Source organism: Agelaius phoeniceus, chromosome 9 (genome assembly GCF_051311805.1).
Source record: "Agelaius phoeniceus isolate bAgePho1 chromosome 9, bAgePho1.hap1, whole genome shotgun sequence".
Classification (NCBI taxonomy): Eukaryota; Metazoa; Chordata; class Aves; order Passeriformes; family Icteridae; genus Agelaius; species Agelaius phoeniceus.
Window position 1 is genome coordinate 32,340,606 of NC_135273.1, and position 9,876 is coordinate 32,350,481.

The window sequence follows — 9,876 nt, forward strand, 5'->3', positions numbered from 1 at the left end:
ACGGGGCGCTGTCGGTTTAATACCAGTTGGTGCTGGAGATGGTGTAGCGGGGATCGTCCAGCGGGTCCTGCGTCGGGCCTGGCCGCGGGGGAGCCTCCGGGGCGGGTGGGCGAGGGGGCTGAGGCTCAGACACGGCGGCACGGGGAGTGCCGGGGTCCGCGGAGGGCACTCCGGGGCCTGCAGGGGGCGCGCCGTGCCCCCCGCGGGCCCCGGCACTCCCCGTGCCGCCGGGAGGGGCGGCGGAACCCCCCTGAGGTCCCGGTGGTGGCGGCGGCGGCGGCTCCGCCATGGCTGTCACTGAGGCGGCTTCCGGTCGCGGCGGAAGTGACGCGACGGAGCCATGCGGGTGTGGGCAGCGCTGAGGGCGGCGGGGACGGCGCCGGGAGCGTTCCGGGAGCGCTTCGAGTTCGGCGGCCGCGATGTGGCCTCGTGGTTCCCGCGGCACATGGCCAAAGGTGAGGGGCGGCAGCGCGGCGGGTCGAGTTCCTCAGCCTCCCCGCCGAGCGCTCACCCCGCGCTGTGCTGTGCGCTGCAGGCCTGCGGCAGATGCGCCTGGCGCTGCGCCGCGCCGACTGCCTCGTGGAGGTGCACGACGCTCGAATATCCTGCACAGCTGCCGGAGAACCCTGCCCCTTGTCCCTCCACACCACCCTTGTCCCTCTCCGCCTCCTCTCCATTCCCCTCCCGCTACGCTCTTGCGGTCACTGTCCTTAGCGCAGCCACATTCCGCTGTCGGGCCGTAACCCCGCGCTGCAGGAGGCGCTGGGCATCCGCCCTCACGTCCTGGTGCTGAACAAGATGGATCTGGCTGATCCCCGGCGGCAGCCGGTGAGCGCCGGGGCAGGGCCGGGCAGGGGCAGCGCCGGTGTCACAGGCCGGTGACAGCAGTGCCTCCTCCCGTCCCCTGCAGGAGGTTTTGGAGCAGCTGAGGCAGCAGGGATGCTCGCACGTAGTCTTCACTGACTGCCAGCGGGATGTCAATGTCAAGAAGGTAATGGGGCAGCAGCCCAGCCCCTGCTCCCTGGTGAGCTCCCAGCCTCAGGAAGAGCCCTCGGTGCTCCAGCTGGCTACTCCCTTTCCAGCCCTGTCCCTGTCCCTCTGCAGGTTGTCCCCATGGTTGCCAGCCTGGTGGCCGATGGCCCACGCTACCACAGGACCGAGGTGAGGCACATGCACAGGGGCACAGAACATCCTGGGCTAGAAGGGACCCACGAAGACCATCCAGTCCAGCTCCTGGCCCCACACAGACACCCCAACAATCCCACCCTGGGCATCCCTGGAGCGGTGTCCAAACACTCCTGGAGCTCTGGCAGCCTCGGGGCTGTGCCCATTCCCTGGGGAGTCTGGGCAGTGCCCAGCACTCTCTGAGGGAAGCAGCTTTCCCTGATCTCCAGCCTGGCACAGCTCCAGCCATTCCCTGGTCCTGTCCCTGTCCTAGAGAGCAGAGATGGGAGCTGCCGTGGGGAGGAGCTGCAGCCCCAGGGAGGTCTGACCTCAGTGTGCTCTGCTCCTTTGGGCACTCCCTGGCAGCTTTACATCTCTTTTATGTTGTGGTGTCCCCAAACTGCCCCCAGTGCAGGGGGTGAGGCTGCCCCAGTGCAGAGCAGAAGGAGGCTCTCCCTCTCTAGCCAAGGAACAAGGCTGCTCCCAAATGTGCCAGAAGAGCCTGGCAGGGCAAACCCTGGGATATTTCCCTGTTGTTGCAGGGAGTGGTTGGTAACCAGCTGCTCCTTGCCCGTGTTTCCCTGGCCTGCAGAGCTCTGAGCACAACATCCTGGTGATCGGCGTGCCCAACGTGGGCAAGTCCTCGCTCATCAACTCCCTGCGGAGGCTGCACCTCAAGAAGGGTATTTCTGCATGGTGCCAGGGCTCAGAGGGCAGCTGAGCACAGTGCCACTGTGTCCCTGACTGTGTCTGTGCCCCCAGGCAAAGCCACTGCGGTGGGGGGCGAGCCAGGGATCACCAAGGCAGTGCTGTCCAGGATCCAGGTACTGTTCCTGCATCCGGGAAACCTCTAGGCTCACCGAGGGGTTGCTCAGGCCCCCTTTGCAGCAAGAGCTTAACTCAAGCTCAGTGCCTCGCTCGTTAGCCATGTGGTGCTAATTACCAGCTCTGCCTGCCCCGTGCCAGGTGTGTGAGAAGCCCCTGATGTACCTGGTGGACACCCCCGGCGTGCTGCCCCCCCGGCTGGGGGATGTGGAGATGGGCATGAAGCTGGCACTGTGTGGTGAGCCAGAGGCTGGGGTCACACTGCTGCTCACACCCCCTGTGTGTGAGGGGATGGAAGGAGGGTTGGCCAGGGCTAGGCAGGGTTGAGGGAAGCTGGGGCTTGACCCTCTTTTCCAGGAGCCATCCATGACCACCTGGTGGGGGAGGACATCATGGCTGACTACCTGCTGTACACCCTGAACAAGCAGCAGCAGTTCAGGTGAGCCAGTAGGGCAGGGTGCCAAGAGGGTGATGGAGATCACCATGGGTGATGGAGATGCCCTGCCCAGGGAGTTTTGGGGGGTGTGAGCCATGTCCTCTGGCAGGTACGTGCAGCGCTACGGGCTGAGCCAGCCCTGCGACCACATCGAGCCCCTGCTCAAGCACGTGGCCCTCAGCCAGGGCCGCACGCAGAAGGTGAAGGTGCTCACAGGCACAGGTGGGTGATCCAGGGTTCTTGGGAGTTTGGGGGATCCCAGGGCAGCTCCAGGTTGCACTGACACGCCTGTATCCACTGCCACCTCCAGGGAATGTCAACATGATGATGCTCAACTACCCAGCTGCTGCCTACGAGTTCCTGCGGGACTTCCGAGCAGGACGCCTGGGCAGGGTGACACTGGACTGAGACCTGTCACTGGACAGGCACTGCCGGCAGCCGTGTGGACTGGGGACACCCTGGTGCCCCTTGGAGCTGGGGACACCTCAGCAGGGAGCCATGGGGTGTGATTGAAGCTGCTCTGCCAGGGCTGTCCCCGGTTTTGGGCAAGAGGCCGCAGGGGCAGGATGCCCTGTGGTGTCGCTGTTGTGATGCTCCCATGGAGAGCCGGGGGCAGGGCTGGTGCCTCCGGCTGGCACCTGGAAGCCGCCAGGGAGCTGTTTCCTCACCAGGGAGCTGTTTTCTCGCTGGGTTTGGCCTGCTCTGGAGCTTCCATCCCGAAATAAAAGCCTGTGTGGGCAGGGGCCGAGCTCTGGCCATCCCAGGGTCCCGCCCCTCGCCCCGCATCCAGCCACACCTGCTTTCGCCCAATTTTATTGCCGCCTCCTCGGCCTCCGGACACGGCGAGGCCACGGACAGGGGCGCGGTGCAGAGGGGTGCCCGAGCCGGCGGGGTTTGGCTCGGTGCGGAGGGGTGGTGGTGGAGGGTCTTCCGCGGGGGTCCTGCCCCGCCGGCGGTGGGTGGCCGTGTCCCCGGGAGCCGCTGCTCGCCCGGGGCGTGGGGCTCAGCCCCGTGGGGGGCGGCCGGTCCTCGCGGCGTCCTGGGTGCACCGGGCACAGTCAGGTCCCCCGGAATCCATCAGCGGCGGAGGAGGGCGGCCAGCGGGCAGAGCCAGGGCAGCGCCCGGCTCGCTGGGCTCCCGGCCGGCGCGGCGGAGGTCCAGGCGCTGGCGGCCGCCGTCCAGTTGCCGTCGCGGTACTCGACGCCGTCTCCCGCTTGCAGCTCTCCGGACAGCCGGGCCCGGCGCAGGGCCGCCCCCGCCGCCACGCCGGCCGCCGCTCCCGCCGCCGCCGCCCCCGCCACGCGCAGGGCAGCCCCGGCAGAGCCGTACCGGGGCACAGCCGCCCTTGGCCGGCTGCGGGCCGCCCCCCGCGCCGCGCCGCGGGCCGCCCCGCGGGCACCGCCGCGCCCACCCTTGCCGGCCACCGTGTCGCAGAAGGTGGCGGCCAACAGCACCAGCGCCCAGCACGCCGCCGCGCTCCGCCGCATCCCGCACCTGCCGCAGGGAAGGAGGGAGGGAGGGAGAGCCCCGCCGCTCAGCCGCGCCCGGCCGGGGCCGGGGACCGCGCACCGCCGCGTCCCGCTTGCGCGTGTGCTGCGGCCGCGCACGCGTGTGTCACGGCACACGCACCACCCGCGCGTTGCATAAACGCGCTCTCCCCACCCCTGCGGATGATGCTCCCGCACACGCACGCTGCCGCACGCCCCTGTGGGTGATGCTCCCGCACGCCCCTGTGGCTGATGCTCCCGCACACGCACGATCCCGCACGCCCCTGTGGATGATGCTCCCGCACGACCCTGTGGATGATGCTCCCGCACACACTCGCTCCACAGAACCCTGCGGGTGACGCTCTCGCACACGCTCACACCCACGCGTTTCCCCGGCTTCGCACACACCCCGCCGCAGGGCGCACTCACACCCTCTGCCCTCCCTCCCCACCCGCGGGGCTCACCGGACCCGGGGATGCCGCCGGCTCCTTCCGCTCCTCTCCACTCCTCCCTGGCCGCGCTCCCGCTGCCGCGCTCCCGCCGCGCCCCCCGCACTCCCCCCCACTCCCCACGCGGGGGGCGGCGGGGGAATCCCCCCTCCTCACCCTTTCCCCTTCCCTCCCCGTTCCCCGCCCCTGAACCCCGCACACGCCGCCGGCCCGGCCCGCCGAGCCCCGCGGGGCAGCACGGCGGGACCCCCGCTCAGGGCGGCCTCCGCGCCCCCTCCCACGGCCCGGGGGGCCCGGCCCCGCCCCCCGCCCCGCCTCGACCAATGGGAACGGCGCCTTGCGGGGCGGGGCCGGCTGCACCAATGGGCGGCGGCGGGAGGGGCGGGGCTCGCTCCGCGCTCCGCCATGGCCGCCGCGCTGCGAGCGCTCCTGCGGCCCGCTGCCGCCGCCGCCGCCACTGCGCTGCCCCGAGCGCGCCTCCCGCCGCCGCTCCGCGCCCCCCGCGGCGCTCGGGGCTGCAGCGCCGGTGAGCACCGGGACAGCGGGGGGGCACCGCGGGGGGGTGGGCTTGGCCCAACCCCGTGCTCAGCGCAGGGCACCGGGTCCCTGCACCGGGCACGGTCGTAGCCCCGGGCAGTGCCCATCGACCTGCTCGTGGTCCCTGGGCTGCGCACCAGGCCACGGCACCGGACACCGCGCCCCTACTCCGTGTGCGGTCCCAGCGCCGGGCACCGAGTCTCTGGGCTGTGCACCGGGGCCAGAGCACCGGGCACCGGGACACAGCACAAGGTACGGTCCCAGCACCGGGCCTGTGCCCAGCGAGTTGCACGTGGTTCCGGAGCTGCGCTCCAGAGCCCATCACCGAGCACCGGGGCCCTGCGCCATGTATGGGCAGCGGCACTGCATACCAGGGCACCGGCACTGCGGCCCAGCACCGGGCACCGGGGCCGCTGGACCGTACACCCCGTCCCAGCGCTCGGTGCCCACGCATACTGTTCTGGCACAGGGTGGTCACGGGGCTTCATCTTCGCGGGCTAGGGTGGCACTGGGAGCTCCTCCGAGCCCGTCCCGCCGGCTGCCGGTGACCGCTGCCATCAAGGTCGCCTTTAAATAGCATGGAGTGACGGTTGGCGGGGTGCGGCCGGGGGTCCGCCCGGTGCCCGGCAGCCGGTGGGTAACGGGGCAGTGCTGGTGTGGCGGGCAGGGGCTGCGTTCCGGTACCTGCTGGTACAGAAGACGGGGGCACTGAAGAACGTGGGGCTGATCCAGCTGAACCGGCCGCAGGCGCTCAATGCGCTCTGCGAGGGACTGATGGCGGAGCTGGGGCGGGCCCTGGAGGCCATGGAGAGCGACCCGAACGTGGGAGCCATCATCCTCACCGGCAGCCAGAAAGCCTTTGCAGGTAGGACCATGGCCTCTGCTCACCCCAAAGTTTTGGAGGGGACTGGAGTCCCACTGCACTTCCCTTTGCAGCTGGCGCAGACATCAAGGAGATGCAGAAAAAAACCTTCCAGGAGTGCTACAGGGGTGGCTTCCTGGCCGGCTGGGACAAGGTCGCCATGGTCCGCAAACCCATCATTGCCGCCGTCAATGGCTATGCCGTGAGTGCCCCCACACCTCCCTGCAATCCCTGTCCCCACCCTGGCACCCCCTGACCCATCTCTGCCTCCCCTGTGCCAGCTGGGAGGTGGCTGCGAGCTGGCCATGATGTGCGACATCATCTACGCCGGGGAGAAGGCGCAGTTCGGGCAACCCGAAATCCTGCTGGGAACCATCCCAGGTGAGCAGCAGCACCTGCCAGGGGCTTCCATCCCAGCTGGGCTGGGGACACCCAGGTGACCCTCTCTGAACCTCTCCCTTCCCTCAATGCCCCAGGTGCTGGCGGCACGCAGAGGCTGACCAGGGCAGTGGGGAAGTCGCTGGCAATGGAGATGGTGCTCACCGGGGACCAGATTTCAGCACAGGAGGCAAAGGAGGCAGGTGGGAGCGTGGGACAGCCCTGGCACTGCAGGGGTCTGGCAGAGAGCCATCCCCTCACTTCCCACTGCCCGTCCTAGGTCTGGTCAGCAAGGTCTACCCTGTGGAGAAGCTGCTGGACGCAGCCATTGCCTGCGCTGAGAAAATCGCCAGGAACTCCAAGCTGGTGGCTGCCATGGCAAAGGAGTCAGTCAATGCTGGTAGGGGCTGGGGGCCGACTGGGAACCCCCTGGGGGGGCTGCAAAAAGCCAGGCAGAGGGGTCTCCCCAACTTCTCCCTTCCTTTCAGCCTTTGAAACGACGCTGACAGAGGGGAACAGGACAGAGAAGCGCCTCTTCTACGCCACCTTTGCCACTGTGAGTAGGGGGATGAGGGATAACAGGCATCCCTCGTGGCATGAGGGATAACAGGGTTGCCTCAGCCCCCCCTCACTGTCACCTCACCTCTCTGCCTGTCCCAGAGTGACCGCGAGGAGGGGATGACGGCGTTCGTGGAGAAGCGCAAGGCCAAGTTCACCGACAGCTGAGCCCGGCAGCTGCAGGTCCCTGGGGTGGTGCAGGTCCCCACGGCCTCCTGCAGCCCGTCCACCCCCGCCTTACCCCGCACAGGGGACCGGGACCCATCGGCGAGCCACGCTTGGGGTGACAGCAGCAGTGGGGACCACCTCTGCCTGCGCTATTAAAGGGTTTTCTAGGTGCTGCTGGGAGATGGGGCATCCTTGCTGCGAGCTCCTGCCTTAGCTGGGAAATGTTGGGGGTCACTGAGCCCCCCCCACGCTCCCTCACTGCTTTCTGATGATGGGCTGGGCAAGAGCAGCCTCGTGGAGCATAGCTCTGGGTGTTCCCCAGCCTGTGGTACCTTCGGGGCACAACCAATGTGCTGAGTTTGCCTCAGCCTCACCTGGACTGAACTGAGGCTGGAATTATGGGCTGAGTTTCCTGTCTCAGGGCATCATCCTCACCCTGCCTGGTGCCTTGGGGTTATCCTGAGGAAGTTCCTGCAGGTTTGGAGGCCCCAGCAGGTTTCTGTCAGTAATGAGGAGCCCACCAGGATGTGGAGAAGGGATGGGTTTATTGGTGAGGCTTAAGGCTCAGTAGGAAGGGACAAATTTCCTCAGGAAACCCCCAGGGGCAGCTCCCACCCCTCATTTCACAGCCCAGGCACATCTCCACTCAGCCGTGGTGGATGTAGTCAAGATCCTCCTCTGGGTCATTCTGCACCTTTGGGGCTGGCATCCAGAATGGCACACGGGCATTGACCTCCCTGGCATTATCCTGGGGGTGGTACAGGTGGTCACGATCCTCCTCCGGGCCATTCTGCACCTCTGGGGCTGGCATCCAGAATGGCACACGGGCACTGGCATCCCTGGCATCGTCTTGGGGCTGGTACAGGTGGTCACCATCCTTTTCTGGCCTTGCCTGGACTTGGGGTGGGCCCCTCTGAGCCCAGGCACTGCTGGAGAAGACCTTTATACCTGGTTCACCCTCCTCTGGTGCTCCCACACCCAGGATGCTGGAAGAGGGGAGCAAAATCATCAAGGAGAGGTTGCCAAATACCCTCCTGTCCCAGAAGAATCCCACCCCAGTGGAGTGCAGGGACCCTGGGGAGATTGCCCACACCCCATGAAGCACCAGTTAGGATCTCAGGGTGCAAACTTAAATATTTGTTTCACAAAAGGAATAGAGAAACCAGCTGGATGCTCAGGGAATTTGCATAATTCGAGGAGGAAGGGAGGTGGAGCTGGGACTCCCTTCATTTTGGGGGGCACAAAGCAGCAAGGTGGGCACAAAGCAACAAGGGGGACACAAAGCAACAAGGGGGACACAAAGCAACAATTTATTCCCCCCTGAAACACTTTCCATGTTGGGGTGTTGCTTTATTAGTTTTTGCAAGCCAGGTGGGAGCACCTCTTACCTTTCCTCAGCCAAATCCTGCTGCATGGCCAGGTTCTTCCACCAGGAGCTGCTCAGAGCCTGTGGGGAGACAAGGGGGTCCCGAGGGGTGGCACGGGTCACACGTGGGTCCCCTCATCAGAGGGGACAGCGGGAGGGCAGGGGAGGCAGGGCTCACCTGGGTGCTGCCGGGTGCCAGCAGGAGGAGGGCAATGCCCAGCAGGATGGTCACACTCTGGAGCCCCATGGTCCTCGAGTGGAGAAGACAGGGATGGCAGAGAGTGGTGGCACAAGCCGTGACACACCCTGTTCCCGTGGCCACAGTTCCTCCCTGACCCCAGCACCCCCGTGCCCACCGGGGCTGGCAGAGACCTACCTGGCCGTGGCTGCCTTTTGTCACACCTGCCTCGCACTTTGCCCGCCCCGTGGCAGCCTGCTGGCACTGGGTGGATCCAGGTGCTGCTGCCGCCCATCCCGTGTCCCTCCCGGCGCTGGGCAGATCCAGGTCCCGCCCATCCCGTGTCCCTCCCGGCCCCAGGTGGATCCAGGTGCTGCTGCCGCCCATCCCGTGTCCCCCCTATCCCCGAGTGACTCCAGGTCCCGCCCATCCCATGTCCCCCTGTCCATGCGTGGCTCCAGGTCCCGCTGCCGCCCATCCCGTGTCCCTCCTGTCCCCGAGTGGCTCCAGGTCCCGCTGCCGCCCATCTCATGTCCCCCTGTCCCCGGGTGGCTCCAGGTCTCACTGCCGCCCATCCCGTGTCCCTCCTGTTCCCAGGTGGATCCAGGTGCTGCCGCCGCCCATCCATGTCCCCCTGTCCCCGGGTGGATCCAGGTCCTGCTGCCGCCCATCCCGTGTCCCCCTGTCCCTGCGTGGCTCCAGGTCCCGCTGCCGCCCATCCCGTGTCCCTTCTGTTCCCGTGTCCCTCCTGTCCCCAGGTGGATCCAGGTCTCACTGCCGCCCCTCCCGTGTCCCTCCCGGTCCCGCTGCTGCCCATCCCATGTCCCCCTGTCCCCGTGTCCCTCCCGGTCCCGCTGCCGCCCATCCCGTGTCCCTCCTGTCCCCGGTGGATCCAGGTTTCACTGCCGCCCATCCCGTGTCCCTCCCGGTCCCGCTGCCGCCCATCCCGTGTCCCTCCTGTCCCCGGGGGGATCCAGGTGCTGCTGCTCAGGGAGATGGCACCCCTGGGCTCTCCAGGCAGGTCCATGTCCTCCTGCCAGTGCACGCTCTCTGGAGAGATGGGAAATTCAAGCTTTGGCCTGAAATGAGGATTTTTTGACAGCCACTGGCCAGCAGGGAAATACTTTGTTGGACTCTGGGAAAAGCTGGTGGCCTAGAAGGGACAATCAGAAGCTTCAATTTGTTTCCCAGCAGCAAGGACAGGCTCTTGGGGACTCTGGGAAAAACGAATTCCCAGGTCAGAACTGCTGGACCTGAACACAGTGAGGAAGAGGAGGCTGGGCTGCTGCCTGACCTTTGTACCATCACATGCCCAAGGCCTGCTTCCCCTTCCCAGATATCCCAGTGTGGGGAAAAGGCCTCCTTCAGGGCTTCAGTGTTGGAGGTGATCTTTGGTCCCTGCTGAGGATGTCCCTGGGCAGCTGTGGCTGCAGGGTTTGCCTGCTGGAGACAGCACTCTCCAGAGCC

The 9,876-nt window shown here is 66.9% G+C and overlaps 3 protein-coding genes across 6 annotated transcripts; 2 read left to right on the plus strand and 1 right to left on the minus strand.

Moving 5' to 3' along the window:
* Window positions 1-64: 64 nt before the first annotated feature.
* MTG1 (mitochondrial ribosome associated GTPase 1) lies at window positions 65-2,871 on the plus strand. Of its 3 annotated transcripts, XM_054637202.2 has the most exons (11): window positions 65-455; window positions 536-600; window positions 724-828; window positions 911-991; window positions 1,105-1,161; window positions 1,757-1,847; window positions 1,927-1,988; window positions 2,131-2,227; window positions 2,347-2,428; window positions 2,535-2,647; window positions 2,736-2,871. In XM_054637202.2, exons 1-11 carry the CDS (start codon window positions 341-343, stop codon window positions 2,831-2,833), a joined length of 966 nt encoding a protein of 321 aa, XP_054493177.2. In that variant the 5' UTR covers window positions 65-340; the 3' UTR covers window positions 2,834-2,871. The 3 variants fall into 3 exon arrangements, 2 of the variants coding, with proteins under 2 accessions (XP_054493177.2, XP_077039562.1); XR_013183501.1 differs by having other exon boundaries at window positions 2,131-2,268; window positions 2,347-2,647; window positions 2,736-2,771; XM_077183447.1 differs by lacking the exon at window positions 2,736-2,871 and having other exon boundaries at window positions 2,131-2,268; window positions 2,535-2,648.
* Window positions 2,872-3,023: 152 nt separating this feature from the next.
* ECHS1 (enoyl-CoA hydratase, short chain 1) lies at window positions 3,024-7,045 on the plus strand. Its single transcript, XM_054637198.2, has 9 exons — window positions 3,024-3,920; window positions 4,378-4,888; window positions 5,567-5,764; window positions 5,836-5,963; window positions 6,043-6,142; window positions 6,238-6,342; window positions 6,420-6,539; window positions 6,628-6,695; window positions 6,800-7,045. Exons 1-9 carry the CDS (start codon window positions 3,024-3,026, stop codon window positions 6,863-6,865), a joined length of 2,193 nt encoding a protein of 730 aa, XP_054493173.2. The 3' UTR covers window positions 6,866-7,045.
* Window positions 7,046-7,484: 439 nt separating this feature from the next.
* On the minus strand, window positions 7,485-8,728 carry PRAP1 (proline rich acidic protein 1). 2 transcript variants are annotated; one of them, XM_077183449.1, is made up of 4 exons: window positions 8,608-8,728; window positions 8,410-8,482; window positions 8,254-8,312; window positions 7,485-7,851 (listed from the first exon to the last, which is right to left on the minus strand). In XM_077183449.1, exons 2-4 carry the CDS (start codon window positions 8,476-8,478, stop codon window positions 7,512-7,514), a joined length of 468 nt encoding a protein of 155 aa, XP_077039564.1. In that variant the 5' UTR covers window positions 8,479-8,482; window positions 8,608-8,728; the 3' UTR covers window positions 7,485-7,511. The 2 variants fall into 2 exon arrangements, with proteins under 2 accessions (XP_077039564.1, XP_077039563.1); XM_077183448.1 differs by having other exon boundaries at window positions 8,410-8,728.
* Between the last annotated feature and the right edge of the window lie 1,148 nt (window positions 8,729-9,876).